The sequence below is a fragment of the Erpetoichthys calabaricus genome, chromosome 18, assembly GCF_900747795.2.
Source record: "Erpetoichthys calabaricus chromosome 18, fErpCal1.3, whole genome shotgun sequence".
Classification (NCBI taxonomy): domain Eukaryota; kingdom Metazoa; phylum Chordata; class Cladistia; order Polypteriformes; family Polypteridae; genus Erpetoichthys; species Erpetoichthys calabaricus.
In genome coordinates, this window is record NC_041411.2 from 22,529,479 (window position 1) to 22,556,982 (window position 27,504).

Below are 27,504 nucleotides of genomic sequence, written 5' to 3' on the forward strand. Positions count from 1 at the left end.
TCTAAGCTTCATTAAAATCTGTTTATAGACGGTCCACACTGAAACGTAAATAAGCGTCAAATAAAGAGAGAATGGATGCTTGAGAGCTCTTAACGTTCCACAGTGCAGCTTCTTTTATGTTTTATAATTACATTTCCTGGTAGATAAGGTATACAAACAAGTTAGTTGTCCCTCAAAAAACAATGCAGGCATAGAAGAGTGTTTGCAGATTGTCATGTTTGAAGCATCACGCCTGAATATGTAAGCACTACCGGTACGTCAAGTACCTGAATGTGAACGCGGCACCATGAGGCCATTTACACCTTGAATGACATCTGTGATTCTACTAAGACTGGGATGTCATAATCACAAGTCGTGTGCCAGGGGAGCCACCTTCACAGTCGAGCTGGCAGAGAGATGTTTGAGTGAAGTTTGGTAAGAAATGAATCAACACAAAACTGCACACCGACACTGGGGCAACGCTGTACTCGCCACTTCAGTATTGTGACTTTAACTGTGCAGACAATGACCAAGTCAGAAAGGAGCAAGGTCAGGCTGTGCCGTTGGGAGGGAAAGCCCAGCGTAGTCCGTCCGCGGTGCTCGTGGGGTGTTTGATCGGTACGCCCGTCTAACTTTCAGTGTTCACTGGCTGATAAGTTTGGTACTTAGGAGTGTCATGCTGGTGCTGTTTGTTAGAAGCGAGTGTGGCCCATCAAGAGGGCTGAATAAAAATATTGTGTGCCCAGTCCTCCTTTTATACGTTCATCTAGGGTGATTTCAGAATAGGTGTGTATATAAGGAAGCAATTTAATATATTTTAGTGGAACATTAACTGTGTAACTACTAGCAACTGTAAGAGGACAACACTTAAGAGGCGTCTCTGTAAAAGGTGACAGTTCCTTTACACAGTGCCAAGGCACTTTATGGGTGAGCAGCATCACGTGGCACGGAGCGACCTTCTGACTTTATACACTCCCACTGGACTATCAGATCGAGTAATTCTGAGCCAAGTTATGGGACACACTACTAGATGAAATCAGAGAAGCTTACTGCTTTTAACAGATTGTTAAAGACATATTTTGTTATTTGGCTTTTTAAATAAATCCTTCTCTTGATTTTATTGTTCTATTGTCCCTTATATTATTTACTTTACATGACTTTTTTTTAGTTTTAAACCTTGTGGTTGATTTCTTTTTTAATCTGTAAAGCACTTTGAGCTGCATTTCATGGATAAAGGATGCTGTATCAATCAAGTTTTTTATTATTATTGGACAACTTTGCTAAAACAGTTAGTGAGCAAACTACGGTGTCAGTGTCGAATAAAAAAACAAAAAACACACCATATTTTCTTAGTCAATGGTTTACGCCAAGTGAACAAATCCTTTTTAAATGTGAAAGATTGGGTAGGTTACAGGATTAGACAGTGGATTACAAAAAGATGTCAAGACAAATACAGTGTTACACACTCTAACACCACGTGGGGCCACACTCTCTATGTGCTGTTCATGGGTACAATACCTAAAATCTAGTGATAGAGAGTTATTGGCTGAATCTTCTCCTTCTCTCCACATGGTGCACACTATAATGAAGATGTTTCAGACACCTCCAGCCTGGGAGTACATACGCTGTCATTTGTGAGTGTTAATATTGGCCAGCCCTGGCGCTCAGTGTGCACACAGTAACAAACGCAGGAATGCAAATCCTGGAACAAAGCAACAGCCATTTGTGGAGAGATGGAGCCAAAAGGTGAATGCATCATCAGCAGACTCCAACTAATGTAACATGACGGCAAAGAAAAATCAGTCCTCAGTATCTGTAATCATAATGTTCAGATACAGAGTTATTGCCAAGATGCTGTATGGCAAGGTAGCCTGGTCTGTGTAAAGGACTTCAAGGACCAGTCATGTCTTATCTTGACTAACATACAGTTCCGCTTGTCTCTTGTGCATGACAATGAGAACTCCCCATGGGATGTGTGGGAAACAAAGAAGAAACACAGCTCCTTTCTGCAGAGCCTTCATGAACATTTGTGATGCAGTACAGTAGGTGCCATTTACTTCTGTGGAAGAACTACAGGCGCCTAACCTTTCTATAAAATGAGCTCAGCTGTGTCTAACAGTGAACAACGCCACATGAAGATGAAGAGGAAAGAAGTGGGTATTCCACATGGGGGGTCAGATGTACATCTGTGTAGTAGGGAACACTGCTGTAGCACACACACAACTTTAGATTGGTTCACTTTGTCAATGCCTTGTCTGTCCCTCAAGTCACTGCTGCAGGGGGTTGATTTCTGCATAAAAAGCACCTACCCATCTTCTAACCTGCTTATCGTCTTCATGTTGTGGGAAGCACAAGCCAAGGAACAACCCTGAACACAGCACTACTCCACCACAGAGACATTCTCTAACAGTCAGCCTAATATGTGCGCTTTAGGAATGAGATCAACATGAACCACCATGCTGCAGTGTCACATTTTTGTCAACTGTCTGTGGATAGTTCACATCGAGACAAGCAAGTTAAAAATTCTTTTGTGGCATAAACCAAAATAAATGGTACATAAATAAATGTTGGCATTTTCTAAAATTGGATTTTCATACCTAGCCCACAATCCACACACTATTAGCCCATGTTCTTTGTAATTATTTTAGCAGTGGCTCCCTTTGTATAGGCCTCTGTGAGTGGCAGGTCAGTTTAAGGCCGGCAGCTGCTGAATGAGCACACGACTAAAGCACATTTTCCTTCCTGTATTATTACACAGTTTGAAATGTAAATGTTAGTGTGTCCTCAATCCTCCACTCACTGGTGCAAAACAAATAATTCATATGCATTGTTGTCAAGCCGTACTCAGTTTAACAACACTGCCAAAGCTTGGCATCATATTTTAAAAAAAACAAAACATAAACCAGACGTCACCTTGCTCACGTACCCAACAATACTGCTGTCTAGACGTATCTGTAACTCTAAGCTTCATTCTCTGCTTGGGTTTATAGTAAACGACACTGACCAATCAGAGTGCCATATTTCAAATTTAAACCAAACCTTTGCAGCTGTATCACCGTTTAACAGAAAAATGACCAAACAAGGCAGATTAAACGGAACACGTCCACACCCTGCCTCCCAACAATGAAAAACCCTTAATCTGGGAGCATTTGGTAGAAACAGCTGCTCAGGGGCGTCAACCACAAACAAATGCAAAGATTCATAATTTCATTAATTACAGCTATTAGTCAAGGGCTGTTGTGGAGTGGCTAAATAACATTAATTACTGAATATGAGCACAGCTGGCTCGGCCCAGGATTGCAAGGCAAAAAAATGAAGTTGTTTTAAAGCAAAAAAAACTCCAATTCCAAAATGAGAGCAAATGCTGCCTTCCTGCACGGAGTCCTGGCATTCCTTGTTGTTTGTTTTTTTTCCTTTTCCAGAGGTGAACGGGCAGCTGGGAGTCAAGATGACAAAGATTGCCATATTTCTTTCACTCAGCTTTAATCTGCTTTGTCAGTTCAGTGCGACTGCAATATCCTGTAGTAATGGTGCTTGTCGAAGATAAGCAACAGGAATCTTTACTTCATCTCGGAGCCCGCCAACTACGTATCAGGCCGATAAAGCTACCCAAAGGAATCTCATTAATAATGTTCATCTGTTATTGTAATCTACGTGATTTTCACACCCACAGGCTTCTAACTATTTATGGTTCTTGTTATTTTTTCCCCTTTTCCTTGTCTGTTGCATTTTCACTGATATGGCTGACAATCTAACAATCATTAGATATTGTAGATGGTGAGCCAGATAGAGCAGAATATATTAGCACAGCCAAGCCCTGCCAGACAATGGGGCAGATACTCATGCTCACGTTTTGAGCCAGGCTACGCACCATGCTGGGTGCACTGGGAGGAGCAATCATTGGGAAGGGCGTGAACGTGTGCTGGTGGGTATGTCGGTGTTGATGAGTGTGCTGGTGTTGGTGGAACTCAGCCCTCAGAAGAGACACTGGGGCTAAGGGCGTGTGGACTGCTGCTCCACTTCTCTCCAAACTCTGAATCAGGAAACGATTGTTCAGCTCTTGCCGTAAGAGGTCATGTTCTGGAAAAAAAAAAAAAAAAAGAAAGAAAAAAAAAAGAGGAGAGCGAGAGAGAAAAAGGGGGAAGGGGAAACGGGGAGAGACACAAAAAAGGCACAGAGCCAGTCAGTTTTTAAAACCAAGAAATAGATAAAAAGTAGTCACCTGGCATTCCCTGCTTCTCCAGTTTATGCTGGGAGGGTTTTCTACGTGAGGACTCATTGGTGGTGGTAAGAGAGTTGCCTGTGACAAAGTACCAATCAGAATCCCCGAGTGAGGCTGGCAATACATGATTGGTTGGTTGAATGATATCAACAGGCTGGTATCTAAAGACAAGAAAAAACACCAGAGTCATCTCAGCAGAAAACATGGACTCACTATCTCTCCCTGTATCAGGATCTTGTAGTAGCAGACCAAGTTCTAACCACTTCCCAAGTTCTGTCTAGTAATACAGTCCACCCCCACCCTCAAAGTCTGCTTGCAGGTAAAGCCAGTGAGCACAGTAAAGTACAACCCCACCCCACCACCCCCGGCCCGACTTCCAAACCTGAGCTACTTCCTAGTGGCCGAGGCCAGCTCCTTTTAATTTGTCCCAAACTCCACACTTGAGGACGTCACTGCTGTCTTGACTACAAGACTTGACCAAGATGGGCAATTCATTCAATTCTCTGGGCAATTCACGTGAAAGCTTTTCAAAGCACAAACAAATCTAAACCACCAGTTATTTATTTGAAAATATGCTTCTGTCATACAGAATATTTAATTTCAGAGCAAAAAAAAGGGCTGCATTTTAGACTGTTGGCCTTTATTAGAAAATGACTGATTTGGGGCATTTATTGTGATACAGAATACAAACTGATTGCCTTGTGCCAAGTAAGAAGCCATTCTGGGAGCTCTGGCTGCATTCACATGCCCTTGGACTGATGGTAAGTCTGAGTCGTGGAGTCACAGATAACATGTGAGCACTCAACTAACTTGGAATTACAACTCGGACAAAACAAGATGTGAAGGAACACTGACCTTTCACCTTACCGGAGTTGTTTAAACACAGTTAGCCTGAAATGCCTTTTTTAATTTGGAGCAAAGTGATATTTCTTCAATGTTTACTTTGCAATGTATCTTCAATTCCTCTCTTTTTTTTTAAATTACAGACCAAGTAACAAATGAACAGTGACCTTGCATTTTCCTGAACAGTTCAACTGAGAATAAACTGAAGTGGGAAGGAGAAATGTCACAACTCAGAGTGCCATTCAGTCCGACAGCACATGAACGCAGAAGCATCTGTTTGGGCAATTTACTGTAACACTGAGAGTCCCAAATAACCTCATGGCCTGACCTCTTAGAATATGCTGTGCTGGTCAGCCTTGTATAACCAGTCGAGTGCCTACAAGTCTGGTGGTGGAAACTCACCTGGGTAAGCAGCTCCGGCAGGATGTCCGGGTACCACAAGGCTGTTGTTTGCTAAGGCTGGTGGAGGTGGCAGTGAGGCAGGAGTCGCAAACATGGCCGGGTGGTGGTGTGCTGGAGGTCGCAGCGAATAGTGCGAGGTAGCGAGGTTGGCAATGGATAGAGGCAGAGCAGGTGGAGGTGGAGGTAAGGCAGAGTGGAGAGGAGAGTGGGGAAGGTGCTGCTTTGGAAGGCTGACACTGGTAGTACTGCTGGCACTGCTGCTTCTGCTGTTGGAGGAAAAAAGAACAAGACCATGAGTGAACTTGTGGTGTAGGACAGGATCTGAACAAATACAAAAGGACAGCCACAAAGACAAAATGCTTTGGTGTAGACCCCAGACCACAATGGCAGACCTTTGCATTAGATCCACATTTTCATGCTGTGGTGGACCGAATTCTAGCATACAAGTTGATAAATATTTGTAAGTCTTTATCTGTACAGTAGACAAAGCAAATGTAATATTAGACAAGTGTTTCAGGAGACATGTTTTACTTCATTGAATAGAACAGCGGTGCTTTGTTGCTGACCATGCCCATGGGCCTTTAGGACTGACTCAGGATGAGGAATGTATGGTGAAGGGGATGGAGTATCAGACCAGCTAGGCAATGGTGACTGTGTGTGGTCCTTAGAGTCTATAAGCCATCACCTGCAGGAGGACAACTAGGGGATGAGGTGTACCTGAATTCTACTGGTCTAAAGTATGGCTTTGAAACACGATGCACCACTGGTTTGTGATTTGTTGTAAGACTGGTATAAAGTTGGTCACCTCTCTCTCTCTCTCACCATATGGCCAAGAGAAGACCATGATGAAGACAACTCTGTCTTGGCAGCCATATTGAAACAGATGTATGGCCTGTTTCAATACTCCATTTAAAAGCAAAGCAAGCTGGACTGAAGATAAGCTGAGAGCCGCCTATGGATGCATGATGCACTGCTGCTTCCTTAACATTTCTGGCCATTTTTATTAATAATATATAATTAATGTGAAGCTTAACTCCTGCCTGTTTCTTTACTTGCTCTAACTGCCTGGGGTTACAGATGTAGAAGAAAAGGGTGGAGGTAAGTGTTAAAGTACCTGATCACAAAGTTAAGTGTATCGAGCTTTAGACACTTTATGAACGTCTATAGAATAAAGAGTATAAAGGGAAAAAGAGGGTCACCATAGGACCCTTTATACAAAAGAACACATGCCAAAAGTGTATAAGGAGGGCACATCTAAGCAATTATACAATTCTACTTCACAGTAAGCTGCTGACCTGATGCACATTTGTTAAAACAATCTCAGTGTAATTTAAACACATTTTCAAGTCACCAATGTTACATTTTTTGCTGTAAAAAACATTGGATGAAAAAACTGAGAAACTCCCAAGTATAATGGACTGCTCCCTCCTACCCATGGCATTGAGCTTGGTGTCCTGACCTGCCAAGTGCCAAGTTGTGTCCAGCGACTACATTCTGCTAGGCTCACAGTGACTTATATAAAAGAGGACTGGGCAATTACACCTCTACTGACCTCCGGGAGCAAAAAAGCAGAAGCACAGCTATCACACCCCACAAACGTCTCTGAAGAGTTACACACCGTGGGGATGCAGTGTGCCCACTTCTGCCTTCTCCTGGATTACACACTTTGTGCTGTTGTGAAGGGTTTTGTTTTCAAGTGTCACATTCATTTCAGATTTACAATTGCACCATGACAAAAAAAAGTAACTATTAATAATAATTTGGATATGATAATAGCATATAATATATAATACCATATATAATATATATATATATATATAATAGCATATATAATAAAAGAGGGGCATCCAGAATTTTAACCTAGGTTTGAATATATTAAAATATTTACTGCTATTTTGTCAGTCCTAATTTGCACCAACATTTAATATTATTAAAATAAGATATTAAATTGTACACAGTTGTACAAAGTTTTCTTGCACAAAACTGTAGCACAGTAATTTTGGTATTACATGTTGTCTGTTTTGAACGTAATCAAATTCTTGCCATCTACGAGCAGCGATGTGCTTTTCAGGTGGCACTGACTGCAGCTGACTGCTGAAAAAAATGGAACACCCAGCGTCCAGGAAAAGCTTCCATGGGTCTTCTGAAAGAAGCCTTGGCAAAAGAACTAGACGTTGTTATTTTTGTTTGTGTGCCATGGGCTTTGTCAAGGGTTTACTGCTATGAACAATTCTGTAATGACATACTTACAAGCATGAATGAAGGCAAGACCTCTAGAGTGGTGCATTATTAGGCAGATTACATTGCTTATCATGTTGAGGTGGCTTGCAAAGGGAGGACATGCTGTTTATTGCCCAAACATCTGCATTATATTGCTCTCTATCTCTCGTTTTAAATACATGCATCCAAACTATTTCTTCAAGTACAAGGATATTGGACTGCTGCAATAAACACGTCAGGCAAAAAGCAACCCTGGATGGAGTGAAAGTATAGCTCCTGTGGCACAGGGAAATTAGTGTCACCAGTCAGCTTACCCTGCATGCCTTTTGGATGTGGGAAGAAACCACAATACCCTAAGACAGTGTCCAAGGGTGGCTTTGAACTCGGGATTTTGGTGCTGTGAAGCTTGTAGCACTAACCATTATGCCACTTTGTCACCCTTTTGATAGAACTGCAAGCATGTCATTCTGATAACTGAACACTGTGAACAACAGTTCCATTACTTGTAATGGACTTTTGTTTCTTCAAGTTTCTACTTTAACTGCATCTGTTTGATCCTAGAAATTGATAGCTTCTGGATTTCTCCAATAAGACTGGAGTTGTGTTCGAAATGTACATAATGCCAGTTTGTGCAATCATTGTTAGTTACACACTGATGTGTCTCAGCAAATTGCAATCTATTGTATGGATGTCGCCAGGAATAACATACGAGCTACCCATGAGTCAGGTGGGGTTGGCTAGAAATAGAGTTTTTATGGGTGGGGTTTGGATCGACTGTCTGCACCTGTGAAAGTAGTCTGCTTCAATTTCTGTTCATGTAAACACAAGCCTTGGATCCAGTGTAGGGCATAATGTTCTAAAGACAAGACTACATCGGGCAGCTAATAAAATTCAACCGTTACTTGAGGCGAACGGCTCTGCTGACACACAAAGACGTAGCTGGTACCTGATATTATTGTGACCGTTGTACTGGGTCTGGTGATGAACTTGATGGATGGCTGGAGGATAGGAAGGCGCCTGGACAGGTGGAACTCGCAGCTCAGGCTGAGGCAGTGATTGGGCAATCAGTTGGGGAGAAGGGGGTGCCGACTGTGGCTGGGACTCCTTCACTGGGGGTGCTGGGCTGCTGATCCTGGCACTTGGAGGCAGTACTGCAGAGGCAGTGGGTGCTGTGGATCCAATGTTAGGAGAAGCAGGGGTGGGGGTGGTGACAGGTGGCGCAAAGGGCACTTCAGCGCTCTGTTCTTGACTGCGCTGGAGCCCAGAGACTTTGGTTGAACTTGCAGTTGTTGACTCAAGACTTTCATTCAAGTTACGACCTAGGAGGGAAAAAAGGGATATCAGTGATAAACGGAGCAAGGCTGACTTCACTGTAACTGTTAACCATAATTATTAGTTACATTCTGTGCTCTCTCAATTGGTGAAGATAAACCCAAGTTAAGTCTCGCTTCATAATTCAAGCAGGAGACAGTCTTCTTGTGCTATGTGTTTAAAGAGACCTATTCTGACAAGTGGCAAGTCCTCAAGACCCTGCCAGCACATGGCTGTGTGTATAGTGCTCTTTAACACAGAATATCCAGTAGAGCAGAAGAGCGTGCTAACATACAGTAATCCTGATGGCTGCTTCATCCTTCAGTTACTATGAATTTATGAAACTGATACAGTAATACAGTAAACCAGATTGAGCTCCGTCTTGGTCTGCATCGGCAGCTGCACTCTTCTACATGAACATACACTCTGCACATCTATCTGTGTGTGAACCTAACCAGTAGTGGGGAAGGCAGATGGAAGGGGGGTTAAAGTGAATGGACAAAGAAGAGGGGTCTTTTTATACAAAACACTTTTCAGATACTGCAAGTGTGTAATGGATAGGCTTTCTAGAAAGTGGATGTGTGGAAAGCAACATCCTCTTAGCAGGAGCCATGAGGGCACAGTGCCTTCTGCTAGAGATGTAAAGCCAGGGCTGACATTCGCTAATGTTAACAGAAGCAATGCAAAGTCACCTCAAAGAAAAATGGATAAAATCCTACAACAGGAGGTTTTTTTTTTTTTTTTTAAATAATTATTATCTGGGACTTTGGGAAGAAGGATTTCCATGAAAATATAGCAGAGATTCATTGGTGGTCACATTTTTTTTATCAGGTTAAGCAAATATTTCAAAGAAATGAGCAAATCCAACTAGTTTTGAACCTGCCACTGCCAGGGGAGGAAGACAAAAAGACACAAATTGTGTACAATCTTGAGGGAAGGCAGGCCAGAAGTATAAATTAGACACAAAGAGCCTCCATATCAGTGACCACCAGTCACCAAGTGCCTATGAAGCTACGTGAACAGCTTGTTGTTTTTGGTGATTTTGTGCTGCCCTTTATCTCTGGTCCAGTCCTCAATGGCCCACATCTCTCTCTCCATCACCCTGTGTGTGTGTGTCCTGCACCGGACAGCCCCCTCTCCATAATATGTACATGTCATGTTTTTGCGTAAAGCAGGCCAGTGAGGTTGCCTATCCTGTCAGAATAAAGTCAAATAAACCGTAATCAGAAATTAAACACATTTTAAAAAGGGTTTGTTTTACAATTTACTTGTCAGTGCACGTTTCTTGTTTCATGACAGGGTGTAACTGCTACTTTCTATGTACACATTTTTACAGATATTACCAGTTGGCATTAATCACATTATACTCCAATTTTATTTGTGTTGAGATTTTGTATTTATTGCATTTACTGAATCACATTTTTTAAAAATAGGAAAATCATTGTGAGGCAAAAAAAAACCCAACCCCACAAACAGATATAAAATCTAAAGTGTTTGACTCTCGGCGGGTTTCCGACACGATTGTCTGGCTTATCTGCGCACAGGCTCTCACACAGACTGGTGCTCTCTTCACCCAAGGTGCACTTGCTGACTGGTTGGCGCGTGCGCTTACTTGCTCAACATTTATCAAGTGTTTAATCAGGTCATTTTTATGCTTGACTTTATTCAGCTGATCCTCTCGCTCACCGTGGTCAAGTCAGTTTTAATAAATCATGCCTAATTAAAGATAAATGCCTTTTGTATTCAGGGCTTTGCTGAACACACAGTGTGGCATGACATAATTATGTCTTAAAATGGGTTTGGAAAGACAAGATGGCCCCTTGCTGTTTATCCTCTCAACCTTTCTTCCCACATCTTTGAGCATCAACTGCAAAAGCCTGGCACTCTACTGGCTTGTGTACTGTACAGAGCTGCCTGTACATTTAGGGTTAGGGAGACAGTAGGACCAGGGTGCAGCTCTCAATGGTTCCACTGGACTGCCTTCTTCATTTTGTGCATTTAAAGTTGTAGAGATGGCACTTTAATGAGGGACTTGACCTGCACGACTGAAATGCCCTACAATACTAATGTTCAGCAGCAAAGTGGCTTCACAAGTGGCCAGTCACCATTTTCAGACTTCAGACAAATGTGGGAAGGTAACCAATGAAATAAACAACATCCAGTCCTCTTTTGCATGTCAAACTACAGCTCCTTCCACAGTTTATCACTTCCTTTTCCTGTTCTAATCTAAACCAAGTGAAGTGACAGTAGCACTGACGAGGACTTTAATACAGCAGAATGGGCGATCAGAATGCGCTGCCACCCTCATTAAAGAAACCGCTCAAGTTCAGAGGTGGAGGTGCGTGTGCGCTCACGTTGGGCGTCTAGATCTAATGAGCCACTGGCATGTATGAGTCTTAAAATGACCCAGCTCTATAAAAATCTCCTTTCCTATGCCCTAAAGTACAAGGCACCAGAGCCAAACCTTAATTCTACCTTGAAATACTTGTTTATGAAGTGAGCTGTCACAGTCCTGTCTATGCTTGACATCAAGTGAACTTTATTTAGTCTTTTCTTCCCTTTCTTGCAGAAAGATGAGGAGGGCTAAGCTCCAGCTGTAGCTAAGCTCACAGAGTAACACAGAACCAGGCAAGAAAGGTAAAAATGACAGTTGCATTTAGGCAGCCCTTGTAGGTTCTGAATGGCTTCTTTTAGAGGCCTAGTCTTTACTTTTAAACATGAACTACCAGCAACCAGCTTAGATACTGAGAATGCAAAGTGGATACATGCAAGTGCACACACTGCCAGAGCAAACATAGAAACAGAGCAGAGAGGGACACTGGGTAAGGACTCAGTATCCAGAAAATCCCAAGGGAGCAGGAGGAGATGCGGATGAGGACCATGACAGTCCAGGAGCCACAGCAAGTCTCACTGTGCCCTGAACAGCCTTACTTAGCAAGTGGCCTGACATGTCAATGTCTTTGCTAGCATGTCATAAATTCCATGATGACCATAAAATTCAACTCAGAACTAGAGATGTATTTAAATATTGAACAAACGTTTAAAACAACTTGAGGGGAAAAAACAGGTTTCACAAAATAACTAAGAGGTGCACAGTTGCATCACTTAGAAACACTTGAACCAGAAGTGACATTTAATAGCAAAAAACTGATAGCAAGTGGGCATCCAGCATTTTAATGTTTGCTAAACAAAAAAATACGTTTGGATCAAAACCACTCATCTGGAAAATCACTCAAGGAAATATCTCATTGATAGCTGGGGATCCTATGGGCAAGGTGGAAATACTTCTTTGGTATTTTAATGCAAAAAGGATTAGCAAAGCCCACAGGTACCTGGTAGACTGTCATGTAAAACTGTCATGTCCAGGATTTTTATAGTGAGACATGTCTGCTATTAAGATGCTTTATTGTGGTACCAGTGAAGGGTATTCACCTTAGCAATGACCAAGATATACAAACATCACTGTCATTTCAGCTATAATGACAAATACTGTCATTCAACTTGCTTTATTTAGACACATAGATTAAAGCATTTTAGCCCTTACCAGAAACTGTAGACCCTATATGAGAAGATTTGTAAACTGTCCAGAAAGACTAAAGAAACAAGCTGGCGCTGAAGGTCAAGTGCAAGGTTGTTAACTTAACTAACAGGATGACCTGAGAGACAGGGCCAAGATGGGGTAGTCAGGACAGCTTGTTTTGTTTCCTAGGGCCGTTTTCGTTTACAATATCTGGATTCGGTATAAGGCACAGATACCGTACTCTGCTGCTATTCAGAATTGTAGTCATTCGTTACAAAGATGTCATTTTCTGTGAAACAAGCCATAGAAGCAGCTTAAGAGCCAAAAGGCAAAAAACTACCCCAGGTCCCCATTTGTACTCTTGGGTCAGCATGGCTCCACAGCTACATGGGTGTGCGGTGTTAGGAGTCTCCTTTTGCTTTGCTGTTCACTTGTTTTGCCCTTTGATGCTTTTCTTGAGATTGTGGGCTGGCAGACGTATGAAGTATTACAGGAAGTGAACTCACAGGTTGTCTTTTTATAGCATAAAGGAAAACCTGTCTTGATATTCTGTTCCAATCCAACACTAGTTGGAGAACTGCGGTATGTTGTGTTGAGTGTCTTACTTACTTACTTTATTTACATGCTATATTTTTCTCGGACTACTTTTTTTTTTTTTTTATTATCTTTTATTGAATTTATTTAATGCATGTAACATTCCAAACAATCAAGTCAAACTTAACAAAACTAAATTCATTTCAACCCCCACCCATGAGAAACAGAGAAAAGCCAACAGCCAGAGTCAAACTTTTGAGAGTAGTATAGAAGGAAAGGAGTCTTTCTCCCCAATATACGTGCTTAATCTAAAATATTATTGATTAGATCCTGCCAAGTTTTAAGAATGTTTTGAACAGATCCTCTAAGAGATAAACTGATTTTTTCCAATTTCAAATAGTATATAACATCAGTTACCCGCTCACCTAACAGAGATGGGGTTAGGATTCTTCCAGTTGAGTAACATAAGTCTACGTGCTACTAGTGAAGTAAAAGCAGTTACAGTTTGTTTGTCCTTCTACACTTTAAGCCCATCCGGTAGACCACCAAACAGAAGTGTTACTGAATTAGGAGGGATTGTGACACAAAGGTTGTCTGAAAGGCACTTAAAAAATTTTGTCCAGAATGATGTTAATTTGGTACACGCCCAACACATGTGGCCTAGTGAAGCTGGAGCTCGATGGCAACGTTCACAGGTTGGATCTTGCCCAGGAAGGATTTTGGACAATTTTAAATGAGATATAGATGTGTGCGATAAAAAATTTTAAGTTGAATAACTGAATGCTTTACACAAATGGAGCTCGAGTGAATTCTGTGCATGGCTGCCTTCCACTCCGTTTCTGAAATGTTGAGTAAGAGATCCTTTTCCCACTGTGCTCTGGGATCTTTAAAAGAAAGGGACTTCAAAATGTTTTTATATATTATACACTAGAAATGCTATCTGAGTCCCCAAGACTGATCAATATCTCTTCTGCAATAGAAATGGGTGGGAGGTGAGGAAACCTGGACAGATTTTGTTTAGCAAAGTTTCTAATTTGGAGATAGTAGAAAAATTGTGTTGATGGGAAACTAAATTTGGAGCGTAATTCTTCATAGGATGCAAAGACATTATTTACATACAAATCTCTAAATGATTTAATTCTGTGTTTTCCAAACATTAACAACTGTGCAAGTTTAAGAGAGTGGAACGAGGTGGTTATCATGTACAGGTACCACAGATAAAATATTCCCTAACTTGAAGTGCTTCCTACATGGGTTCCATATTCTTTACTGGGGCACAAAGCAAGGAGTATAAAGAAGTGCTGCAGGATTTCATTTCTATTGCAGACCAAGCCTGTGTGTGTTCGTCTATTTGTGTCCAGGTTTTTATAGCTTGTATGTTTGCCACCCAGTAATAAAATTACAAATTAGGCAGAGCCATGCTGTCTACCGATTTTGGTTGTTGTAGGGTCACCCTCTGGATGTGTGGATATTTCAAATTCCAAATAAAGGAGGTTATTACTGAATCTAATTTCTTAAGAGAATGATTTGTATGTTTTTATCCTACTTCCCAAAAACACGCTTGTAAGATTTATTGTCCTATGTATTGAGTATGGGGGTTACATGAGCTCAACGATTCTACAAACATGCAAACAGTCCCTTGGAGTGTGAGTTGGCTCTTCACAGCGTCACAATACAAGCTGCTAGCATCAGCAGTGTCAGAGATGGAGTGGTGAAGGTTCACTTACTGAGATGAAGAAGGCTGAGTGATAACTACTGTATGCCCAGGTGATGGCATAACTTGTGTTGCAAGCAGATTCTAGCTAATCTTGGAAAAGTGGGTGAGGGGAGAGTTACGTTTGTACACAACCATCACCATGAGGCACCAGGCCAATTCCTCTCCTTCTGATTCCTTGCTTCAAGAGGTGCCTGAAAGCCAACATCAAAACCGCAAAGCCCAATGACAAAAACAAAAAAACAAAACTCTTTCAGTACCAACACAGAGCCGCGGTTAATTTGTCAAGGTATGCCAACAATTCCTGACCACAACAACAAGGATGGACACGCTCAAGGCTGGTGTCTCCTCTCAAGAAGAGCTCGATGCCTTCTGTAGTCATTTTTAAACCTAAAAGTCCTACAGCAGACAGCAACACCATGACTCTCCAAGTTGACCAGTTTCTCACAGTAACCACAAAGATTGAAGAGAGTGAATGAATGTAACTGCAGGTCCATGCAGCATCCCCAGATATGCATTTAAGTGCGAACTAGATGACAACCATCTTTCATGACATTTACAGTACCTACCAGCTTTAAGACAACTACCGTTGTGGCAGTGCCAAATAAATCTACAGTCACCCACACAGCGTGAAGTCACCTTGTCAAGGGGAACACTTATCTCCCTATTATAAAAAAAAATCTTGGGCGGGAGATGAGATGAGATGTGATCTTCTCGGAAGACACTTTGACATCCAGCGAGAGACACTTAAACGTTGTGCCAGACAAGGCAGTGAGACAGAAGGACAGCTGCTGTACGGGCTTTTTAAATGATCGACGCACAGCGTGACAAGCAGAACACACACACTGGCCAAAGCAGCACAAAGCCAGCAGCTGATCTGTCCACATCTCCTTAGTGTGCATACAGTCCCCCCCACCCCCTTCACAACGTGAGCGGTAGAGACACGAAGTGGCAAAAGGACGGCTGCTGTACAGGCTTTTAAATGATCGACGCACAGCTTGGCAGTAGCAACAGCAAAACTGGTCCGGCTGCAACTCCTTAGCGTGCGTTCAGCCCCCCCACCTTCACAATGTGAACAGTGTTATATATCCCACGAAAGAGATTTAACCACTCCCGGGGCCGGAAATAAAGGACAAGTATTGTTTTTACAAAAATGTTAAATTAAAAGTGAAAATAATGCATATGTAACAATTCCCATGAAAATAACAATCTCTTTAATTTGTATATCCGGTAAACCAAAGCCAGGGGTGGGCAAGCGAAGCAAGCAGGGGACTGAGCCCCCTACTGTGTGTATGTATATATATATCTTTCACATGACCTGGATTCCATCACAATGATCTCCCTGAACAGTTCTTTGGACAAACAGCAGCCTCTGCAGCTTTCCTTCATCTTGGACTTGGCAGAATGGAAAATCTAATATGGTCAGGCCTGTACATCAAACTGTGGTGCACCACAAGCGTGTGCCCTCAGCCCAAGATCATGCATGACTGTGTTCTAAAAGGGGCAGTTTGTCGACAATACAAAAGTAGTGGATTTGATAACCAGCAGTGAAAAGTGCACCTAATAAATAATAATTCTTTACATTTATATATACACCTACAGTGAGGTGGTTAAAGATCTTAAAGAAATGAGCATCGGCTTTAGGAGCTTTAATGTTTTTTGGGATCTGCACAGGTCTGCACTAATGACTGCTCATGATCCCATGACAATACCTATTTAATTAAAAATGACTTTCAATCAGTTTCCATGGATCCTCACTAACATTTACATCTGAACAGTAAAGAACATACATGCATTACAGCCCACTAAAACATGGTTAAAGTACCTCACTGAAGACATGTCATGGGACAAGAGATGTCCCGTTCTAAAACGCTGCACACTTTGACAAAGTTTCCCTCCACCATTCAGCAGGCAATACTGAGTTTTACCATAAAACTATTGTCACATGACTAAGCCCCAGTCCGCTGCTCAATTGTGTGCACAAGTGACACCCAAAACACAAGTCAGCATTCTAATTCTAATTCTAACAGCTCTGATCACTGGTGACAACTACCACTGACCTGTCAGAAATTAAAAGTCACACAGCAAAACACATTTAAGGACACACATTTAAAGAGTGTCAATGCTCCACTAAAGGGCTCAGCATGTACATGGTAACACAGGGAGGAGGGATAGCACTGGGCTTGTGCAGTACTTTATAGTGAAACAAATGAGGTCAACGATGGATAGAGCAAATCACACACGTATGACATGTGCACGTTTTTCTTTGCTTATTTTGCATTTAGGAAAGACCAGCAGTGTGAGATTTACATTCATAAGAAATTTAGAATATTCATATTAAGTTCTTAACTCTCATTTGACCTTTTTGTCAATTTCTCTATATTCTAGTAATGACATTAGCAACAAAAGGAGTAGACACAGGCACAGGAAAAAAAAAGAAAAACCCAACTAAACAAGCCCCCATAGTAAGTGTACCACTTCGTCACTTTATTCCTCCTGAACATGTGACGTGGAAAGTTAGCACCAGCCATTACGAAGGCCACTGCAACTAAAAGCTTTTCAAAGCACTTTCATGCTCATTGTACACGCTCTCTAATTTTCCTTTATTGGTATCTGAGCTGTACAAAATACAAAGAACACTTTGAAAATTTAAAAAATTAACAACTACTCATCTTCACACATGACAAGTCACTGCTGTGTCTCTCTAAATATACAAATGGTTAATAAACAGCTTTCATTAAATAGTTCCTTTTTTATTATAAGCACGTAAAGGAGTCATGCAGGCATCGGATTCACAGGTGGCGCGGGGTGCCGTTACCTACTTACTATATACCGAGTTGGTGCTCTCTGTCCACAAGATTGTCCAGTGCCTGTGTATTTGTTTGTTTGTCCCCTCGCCTGCAGCAGTGATGTTGGTGACATTTGCTCACTTTGCTTGTATGTTTTGTAGTGTCTCTAACATACAGTGTTAGAAAGGTTTCCTAAAAATTCAGCTGGCCTGCACTAGTTGGCCATGGTCCACACCCTCGTGCCCGATTCAGTCTTGTCACACCCAGCACACTGGCACACAGACAGGGTGCTCTCTGACTGATTTTGGCAGTGCATGCACTGTTGAGCACTGCAGTTTAGAAAGACATTTTGGAAGTAGACACCACAGGCTCTTGTCTGCACTCAGCTGGGCTGTCGGTCACTTGAGGAAATCAGCTGCATTTTTGGCAGTGTTCTTCAAATGCCTGATGTCAGGGTATATAGTGTGTTATATATGGAAAATAACACATCAGCTACCTTCTGTTCTAAGGAACTCGGAGTTCTGGAATAATATCCAGGGTATAAAGCGAGGAGGAGGCCCACACTGCACACGTCTCTAAGGAGGCTTTGGTGAGCACAGTCCACACAACCGAATATGCCGCTGAAGCTTGTGTGTGTGAGTAACTTGAACAATGTAAAGACCTGCATTTTTAAAGGCTAAATAAAGGAGAAGTCAAAACGATATCTTCACAATCATGGTATATGTTAATTTGTCACAAGATAATGTGTTTTAACATGAGACCATTTTTTTCTGCTTGCACACTTTAAATAGAGGTTAAGGACACTGGGGTCTTTAAACTTACAAAATACAGTATGTCCACTTTTCAGGCCAAGAAAAAAGAAAGCGAAACATTTTTTGTGAGATACAGCCATTTTAAAAAGAGACTGGCTGTGCGCTTCACCTCTCTACTCATCTTCCTCCCAGGTTACTTTCCAAAGACACGTCTCCAGGCACAGCTAGGGACATTCTGGAATGTTGATACCCAGATGTGCATTGCTGTCTCTGTTCAGTAGACAACTAGACACTGAAAAAATGTCCCACCATCACGGACAGTCTTTACACTTCCTCCCGTACTGTACGTGGTAAGTTGTATACCCGAGAAAGAGGATGGATGTGCTTCACCTCACAGCACAACAAGGATTAAACATATTTTCCTCCACAGTTTAGCAGACTGACTAATACCAATCAAGCCATAAACCCATGGGGCAAACGTCCAACTCCATGCAGACCCAGGCACTGTTAGGCAGAGATGACAGCTCTGTGCCACCACTTGGCTTTTGGTAATACATCTGTACTCAGTTTTTTTAAACTTCAGCCTGATAAAAATGAATTTCACACCTAGAATGTCCTGCTCATCCCCCATCTCACATGCTGTTACTACGTTACTGAGACATGCATTGGGAGCAGGCAAAACCTTTGCAAAATAATGCATAAATTACTGACAAGTAAGTATTTTTTTTCCCCTTGACTGGCAGAAAGTACGCATCCTTATAACTCTGTATGTGTACCAGAATTAGGTGTGCACTCTACTTGGAGCGGATAGGCGTCCAGGAAATGTGTTATCATCTCAGGCCAATAATAAAGAGAATCTGTGACAAAATCAATAACTTGCAGCTTACAAACGCGGGAGGCACACTGTGCTGCCTCAGAGTGGATGTGTTCAACAAGTCTTGGGGCTTTAGTCTTCTTGTTGAACCCCAGTACCCTTTGCCTCCATTTTAAAGTCCTAGTGTAAGCTAGATCTTCAGACCACAATTTCATGTGGCAAATCAATATATACTGTGATTGTGAAGAAATAACAGTGACTTAAAAAAAATAAAACTTGTCCTTTAACTGGTAGCTTATTGGGTAGTAATGTATGTAACTTTTATCAGCTACTTCAGCTCATTACCTGAGCCCCCTTGAACCCACCCAGTATCTCTATCATTGTAAGTTAGCAGTTATTTGGACAGTGGACTCCCTGTCAACATGTCTAAATATACCACAAGATCAAGTGATTGTTAATACAGACACATCGACGGGGGTCTCTTTCAGAGCTGCACAATACAAGTACCCTCTTCATGTGTAACTAACCCCATAGGTTTTACGAATTGTGCACATTTGTTACCTTGTGCTTTTATTATGCCACCCAACTGTGCAGTAAACCCAACCAACAAGTTCACCAACTAGAAGAAATGTCAGATTCTGTTCTTCTGTTCTTCAAGTGCACTAACAGAAAACATGGTCACAGACCAACACATAAAACGGATACTTAATCACACCTGACATGCCTGCTTGCCCTCATATCTATCTGTCTTTACAGACACAGACCACTCTTTAGGATTCTGGTCTACCAGACAAAGTGGGCCCAACAAACTGCATGTAGAATAAAAAGCACAATTTTCCTAGATGACAAAGGGCGATGCTTTGAGCGAAGCAGCATGGCCAAAATTGTGGGTGGGATGAGATGGTCACAATGATAGGCACACACAAGGCCAGATTACAGGTGGGCACATTTTATCCATTAGACTGCAATACACTCCCCAAGCAAGACTTCTTTTAATGTATTAAAACAGGATGGATATGATTTGACTTTAAAATTCAGCATTTATTGTCTCATGCCCATAATGTGATTTATAGGGCTTTATAGCCCCCAACTGTGTACATTTACTGTGTTCTCAAAGTTGGTTGTGTTCTGGAAGATTCAGTGTAGCAGAAAATGAAACCCCTAGTGTATTCTGATGCCCTAATGACTTCTTTCTGAGGTAGGCACCTTCTGTGTATGAGGCCTTGTGTGGCACGGTTCTTAACTGCCATGCATGCCAGGTGAGGCTGTGGAAACATGAAAGTGTGGAGCAGACCTTGGCCTTGTCAACCGATGAGAACTTTTGGCCTAATAAGGACAATGACCTTTCCTGCATGCCCTGAGACTTATGGATGTGATATTAAATATAACGGGAGTATTAACAGCATGAATTTAATAAAGAGTGCTGGTCAGAATGAACTCCTGTAGAATGGACAGAAGGGTTAAGATGTTATAAGGTGGCAAGGTGACTTACAGAAATGTGCAGGAGTGCTGCTGGGAGGCAGAACAACGGATAACAAATTGTTACTGTGAATCTGAACAGTAATGGATATGCCAAAAACCATTACAACAATACAGCCTTTGTTAGAGAAGAGTCTCGGACAGGAGTACCCTTGAGATTTTGTAAAGCTTTCGGCTCAGTCTTGTTAAAAAAACACTTGAGCCAGGAAGATAAAAATGAAACAGGTGCATTTTGCAGAAATACTGCAGCTTCTCAAATGGGGTCAGTCATCTATAATCTGGAGCAGGGGTGTCCAACTCTGGTCCTGGTGGGCCGCAGGTTTTCATTCTAACCATCTTTTTAATTAGTGAGCCATTTTTGCAGTAGATTAACTTGTTTGGCCTTCGTTTTAATTAACTTGACTCAGACTCCTTAGTTGTTTCTTTTTCATTAATGAGCAGCCAAACAATAATGAGACACAAAACAAGCTGCCAATTGAACCTAAAAATAAAGAAAGGTGAAGGTCTCGGTCATATTGGACTGCTCAGGTCACCAAAACATCTGGATGTTGGTCTTAGAAAAAACAGAAAATCAACAGTCTGCTGTGGCAGAATGAGAGCAGCAACATGTCAGGATATTCAATACCGGCTTTAATTAACAGCAAGAATTGGCTTCTCATTAAGAAATTGGTTGGAGTTTGACATTCCAGTTTAGCTGGTCATCTGTTGGCTCATTTCCCATCTCATTTCTGTTTGGCTGTCATTTAAAGAAGAAACAAATCAATTCAGAGGACTGAATCCTTAAAAACAGGGCTATTCAAATGAAGGGAAAAGGAGTTAATTAGCAGTGAAAACTGGTCACTGATTAGGGAAAGAGTTGGAATGAAAATTTTTGGACACCCCTGATCTAGAGAGACAGATAATAGCATAACAAGGTTTCTACAAATCACTACATGAGATACAGATTTCATAAACAGAACAAAATACAGCAGTGACATAAATACAAACAGATCAGTAAATCTTATGCTGATCTGTTTGTATTCTCCAATTGCATACGAGGCCTCCCTCTGTGAACTAAGCTTGAAGGAGATTAGTAATCCATAACATATTGGACTTATCATCTCCTATAGCCATGTTGTTCTGATGCCCTTATCAGTCACTAGTCTTGAGAAGGGCACTGTGTAACCAGCCAAGTTTACTGACACTGGCATGGTGGCCACATATAAGAGGAGCACTGGAGGCATGGCAGCGAGAACCACAGACCACACAGTTAACACGCAGCCTTGGCTTGAAATTGGGCTTTAACAGGAATTTAATAAAGAGGACGCCCATAAAAAGGCATAGGCCTTTAACACACAGCACCACAATTTTGTCACGTTGCTTATTTTGAAAGTTCATACACAATAAAGAAGCAGTTCTCCTCTTTTGAAAGTGTCCTTTTGATGCCAATAAATGTTACACCGCAGCCCTCAAAGCAGAACTGTGGCATGCTGAGAAAATAATAAAAGGGTCAGTAGAGGCGGAAGAAATGTCTTCACAGATGAGGACTTCTGCTACTTTCCCTCATTACTGTATGACTTGTAACAGCAAGGCTCCTGATTAGTGGAGTTACGTTGCATTAATGATCTTTGGTTCTTAAGAATTTGATTAAACTTTACTGTAAACTGTTTTTGAGTGGATTGTTGAATAGGAAAAGATTTATAACCACAGCCACAACACACGTTTTTGAGGCTCAGTGTAAAGTACTAACAAACAGTGTGACTGGACTCCTTAAATACTTCACTGATAAGACTCATTCCTTTGAAAACACATTCTAGTAGTTTATAACTCATGCTACCAATAAAAAGTTGTGATTGCTCAGTGACAGTCTGTGACATAATGTCTGGTGTAATATGGATTAAAATGACAGCAGTGCCAGCTAACAGCTGCTCATGTCACCCTACAACATGGCCATGGCCTTAGCGGATGCTACAGCAGAATCAGTAAGATGGTACTGGCATACAGCCAATCTAAACAGCACTGTTCGAGACTGAAGCCCACTACAAAATCTCTGTCAGCACACATGTACGGTAGATTCTTCAAATAATTAATGGCAGCTTGTTACAGTGTCATAAATGTTTATTACCTGTTGTCAGCATCTGCAGAACAAAAAAGGGACAGACATACAAGAGTGGCTCTCCGGCAGCCATGCTGGTGCTGTCTCTAAAGCTGCCAGAGCGCACCAACAGTGAAGCTTTACGCAGTGTGGCATCAGGGAGTACACAGAGCAGCTCTCTAAGCCTCTGTCCTTATCTCAGTGCTCTCTTGTCTCTCTAAAGGCTCATACAGGTGCCCGTGACTTTGACTTTCCTCCACGTTTCAGTTGGTTCATTTGGTTTAGTTGTGCTCAGACCCCTTCATGGGCTCACCCTAGCAAGCTAGCCAAGTAAACAACAGTCCTCGTCTCTTGCTTCTGATTCACAACATCAACAGTTTACAGTTTGATATTCTGGACTGGAAAAATATAAAATCAACTGCTACTTGTTCTGCTTCTCCCTGTATAAGCACCCCAAATTCAACTAACTGTACATCCTGAAGAAGCAGACCCAGCTGGGAAGGATTTTAAGCAATGGTATTCTCACAGCGGGGTCAGCACTGGATTGTGAGAGACCCCAGAGTGCCCAGGAGGCGTGACTCTGTACAAACACAACTGTAATTTAATTCATGTCTTTCAAATTTCACTTTTCAAACGTAGCTTTACCACGGCACTCCTTCACACGTACCACTCTGTTTTGACGCAGTTTCAGGCTTAGCCATTTAGAATATTTACAATGCATTTTCACATCATAGACCCTTACAAATAACTTACATTTATTTCTTTTTGAAGTGCGACTTCTAAATGCTCTGTCACACCTTCATCAACTCTTAATCTGAGAGCCACTGTGATGTGCACAACATCTCTCAGCTTGCTCCTCCAGGCACAGGTCTGCTTTACCGCTGGCCACTTATCCATTGTGTACCTCTCTGTGAAAGCTCTCTGCCTTCTCTCTTCATGGATCTTCCTGTAAGACTCATTCTTATTGACATTGTAGCCCCCAACCCAGTTAGCGTACAGCATGTCACCTGCCTGATTTTGTCCACTTTTCAATGAACACAGGAAGGAGGTGAGCCCTAAAGGTGGAGAATTGTGAGAAAAGAAATGTTCAGTGACAGAGACTGCTGGGAACGTACACTATGAATGACAATGCTCAGTCCAAGTAGGGATTTGCTTTAAACGTGCCCTCATCATAAACCGATGTAGTAGGGAGTCACAGAACAAGTACCCGACGGTTGATTTAATCAAATCCTGATATTTTTACGTTTGAACGGAAAGTCCAGAGTTTCCTGGATTTTAATGTCATATTTTATTCTTACAAGATACACAATTCTAAACGTAGCTACATTAATGCACATTTAGTGTGACAGTGTCCAAGACACGTCCACATTGTTAAGTCCTCAAGATGACAAACACACTGCAGTTGTGTCATTCACAAGTGTGGTAAACAGAAGCAACAGCTCGTCTAGTAGCTAGCAAGGCCGAGTAGTAAAACGAATGCCTCCCTCGAAGTTTTACAGAAGATGGGAGCTCCTCCAACCTTTGGCAGTCACAAAATACAGCGGTGTACGGCATCTGGAAAAAAACTTCAATACAGCTGGGCTCCATACACCAGCCATCACACTGTGGTCTCATGGATGCCTCCGCTAGGTTTTGACCTTTAGAATACTCAACACTTACCCAAATGTACCGATGTCAAGCAGTGTTTTGTGTTACATTTAGTTTTTGTATGTTACATGGCAAGGAAAGTAAACTGTGACTTCTGAAACACCAGTCAAATACACCGTGGTAATCAAAGTCAAGATGCCACAGCTATCCCAATGTCACTCATAGCTGGAAGTCTCCTAGCTGCACAGAAAAACTGTGGAAAGAGGCCATGTAAATCACAAACTTACTCCCACCATGAAGTCCCATGTTTATGTCTTCCTTGTCACCGGCCACAACAAAAGACAAGCCCTGCTGGAACATTAAAAACACTGTGCCACGGCCAGAAACACTTCAACCAAAATCCCATGGTTTAAAATGCATCAGTGCGGCTCCAGGAAGGGGTAGGAGAAGGAAGATCCTTTCTTCTGGAGAGCTTATTGATTTCTTTCTTCACTCGAGAGTAAAGATATTAATTGCTCCAATTAAAACATAAATGCAGGTCTCGGCACTCAATGTTACCCGCTTATACTGCCTAAAGATCAATACCCGCGACCTTGGCGCTTGTAATCCGTATCCCTGTTCAGTGCTCGCTGCCAGCCGAGGCAATTACTGCTTATTGACTTGTGTGCAGCCGCCCGACCAGGCCCTGCCACAAGACGGGCTACACTCTTTGCATGGCGTGACTGTGCCTCGTCTTCAGCGCTGCCCAGCTAACAGTAATTATAATATCTATGTTTAAATTACAATGGATATTTTAAGACACGTCAAGTCCATGCATTGGGCCTGTTCAAAAAGTTTAATGGTTAGCTTCTTGAAACAGTCTAACTGGCAGAGGATAATTAAGAAAAACAAAAGATTTTTGTCAGAAATTCATTAAAAGCTGTCAGCATGTGACTGATAAATGCGAGCTGGATTACAAACTGGAGTCAGCCACACTTAGAACAGGCGCCATGCCACTAGCTATCGTTTTAAGCAGAATTCACAGACATTGTACAAAGTGCAACACGGCTGACTCACTAAGCCAATGTGGCCGACAGCATCGTCCGTTTTACAGTAAATCAGACCACACACACGTTAGAATGACTAACGTGTAGTCAAAGGGGCAAAGACAACGCAGGTGTGCAAAAAACAAAAACCATAGCCGCATAAACCTTTTTGAATGTACTGCGATAATAAAACGGTTCAGATGGTAAATGAGCAGAAACTTTGTCACTGGTGTGTGCGGGTAAATTCAGCACAATAATTGATATTTTGCGTGCTGCTTGAACAGCTGCTGTTTTTGCACAGACACTGCATTCATTTGTTCACACATTAAATTCTACAATTTGAACTTGATTATGTGTCCAAGCATAGTGCCAGTGCTTCTGTTACAGTTTATATGAACACTGCCAAGAAGGAATCAGACTGGCTTTCCTCCTCGTTTTAAAAAGGGGCCAGGTACAGCTCGTCCACCCCCTCCTCCTCCTCCTCCTCCGCCTCCTCTCACGACTCCCACTCGCTTGCTGGCTCCACTCACGACGACAGCACAACTTGCTTTCACACCACATGCTGTCATACTACACTCATGTTGGGCACACAAAATGCAGAATTTCTGGCTGGCTGAATTCTGACAGACCAGCATCCCCCCAGAGCAGCTCTCTGCTTTGCCACTCCAGAACTGGGCACGCTTCTTAGAAGGAGGCAAGATGAAGTTAACCTCAGGGCCACGAACAGTCATCTAGCAGAAGGTGACAGACATCATTATGACAATGAATTACAATTTTTGTTATCTGGTTTACTTTGAAAGCCAGCTTAATGTATGGATGTATTTTATCAATTGACTCAATATATGCCTGTTTCCTAGCACTTTGAGCCCTTGGTTTTTATATAAGAAGTCTGCTCGCGTCACCCCATTGTACACACAGTAAAGGCCCATTCCTTCAGTAAGCTCGCTCTAGGACGTCTGAAAGACACAATCTGCAGAATGACGTTCTGCTACCTTTGTCTCTCGTGGTTATAGACTGACGTGCAAGAGCTAAGCCAAAATGTTCTTTTCACCAAAAGGCACAAAGCAAGCCCCTCTTTCTGCAGAGGAAGCTGAGATTTAGTCAGCTCTCCTCAACACAAAGCCATGAAGCACATTATTCCTAACTGGCTGCAGTTCACAAATGAGATCAGAGCCGCTTCTGACAGCAGGAAAAACAAGTAGTTGCTCCTCGTCTCATGGAAGGACAGAAGGATAAATTCAGTTACAGATCTTTGGAGAGAGAGCAGCACTTCAACCACAGGCGAGGGAAAGCTGTGAAAGTTTTGGAAACAATTTCTGCAGAGACACAGATGGCTTTGTGGTACTAAATATAATATCCAAGTGTTTTCTCTTGAAGTGCACCTGCTACAAGATCAACAGAGCGTTATTGTATTCTTTAGTGTCTAATCTGGCACACAGGCCTTAATATGATCTCCTGGCTCTCAAGGGCTGCCTCCATTTCTTGTATATCAAACAATCATTGCTGACCACAAGACCTGAAATTGCTTTGCAAAAAAACAGGCAGATAGAATACTAAAGCATCCATAGGCTTCATTACTTAAAAAAGAGCACAAGCTCCGACGACATTAACCCTTTGGCTGACCCCATTCACGTCTAACTGTAGCAGGGGCCATATGACGACCTGCGACCTACAGGACTGTGCCTGTTCGACCCAAACCTTAGCTCTTGTTCCTCACTACGCTCTCCACCGTTGATCACGCTGTTCCTCCATGTTTTCCTATCCTCTTTGCTCACCACCAGTTACTGTTGTCCTTTTTTCACTCAAGTTTATATGCTGCTTCAGGGCATGGCTTGTGTTTTGCATTTCTACATTTTTTACACTATTTAATATCACACACAGTGAACTCACAAATCTGCTTCCCTTTCTTGAGCCCTGCTTTCATGCAAGGAAAAGGACTGCAATGGGCAGTTATGTGCGTATTGCAGTGTTAAGACAAAGGGCCATAAAAAGACATGAGAAGTTCTGCTGCCCCACATTTCAAGGAAAGGTAACTAACCACACGTCTTAAACCTTCAGTGTTACTGCCATCCAGCTAGCCAGATATGATCTCTGGGAGGACAGTGCCCACCCCAGCAGCCAGTCCAGTCCTTTGTAGGATACACTCCGCTATACGAGTTCAAACACCCAGATGGGAATAATTTAAAGTCAAAATGTCTTCGAGATGAGGCAGAAAAATCTCAGGTTAAAAACACACACA

General features: G+C 42.1%; 1 protein-coding gene across 7 annotated transcripts in view; it reads right to left on the minus strand.

Annotated features, from left to right (window-relative positions):
• fbrsl1 (fibrosin-like 1) overlaps positions 1-27,504 on the minus strand; it is a 358,399-nt gene that overhangs the window by 21,180 nt on the left and 309,715 nt on the right. For 4 of the 7 annotated variants that reach the window (XM_051921560.1, XM_051921561.1, XM_051921558.1 and 1 more), the window contains 3 exons: positions 8,613-8,985; positions 5,447-5,712; positions 3,830-4,059 (listed from right to left, as the gene is read on the minus strand). In XM_051921560.1, coding sequence (XP_051777520.1) covers positions 3,830-4,059; positions 5,447-5,712; positions 8,613-8,985 — 869 coding nt within the window. Of the gene's footprint in view, positions 1-3,829; positions 4,060-4,201; positions 4,363-5,446; positions 5,713-8,612; positions 8,986-27,504 lie in introns of all 7 variants that reach the window. The other 3 variants (XM_051921563.1, XM_051921562.1, XM_051921559.1) reach the window with 2 other exon arrangements.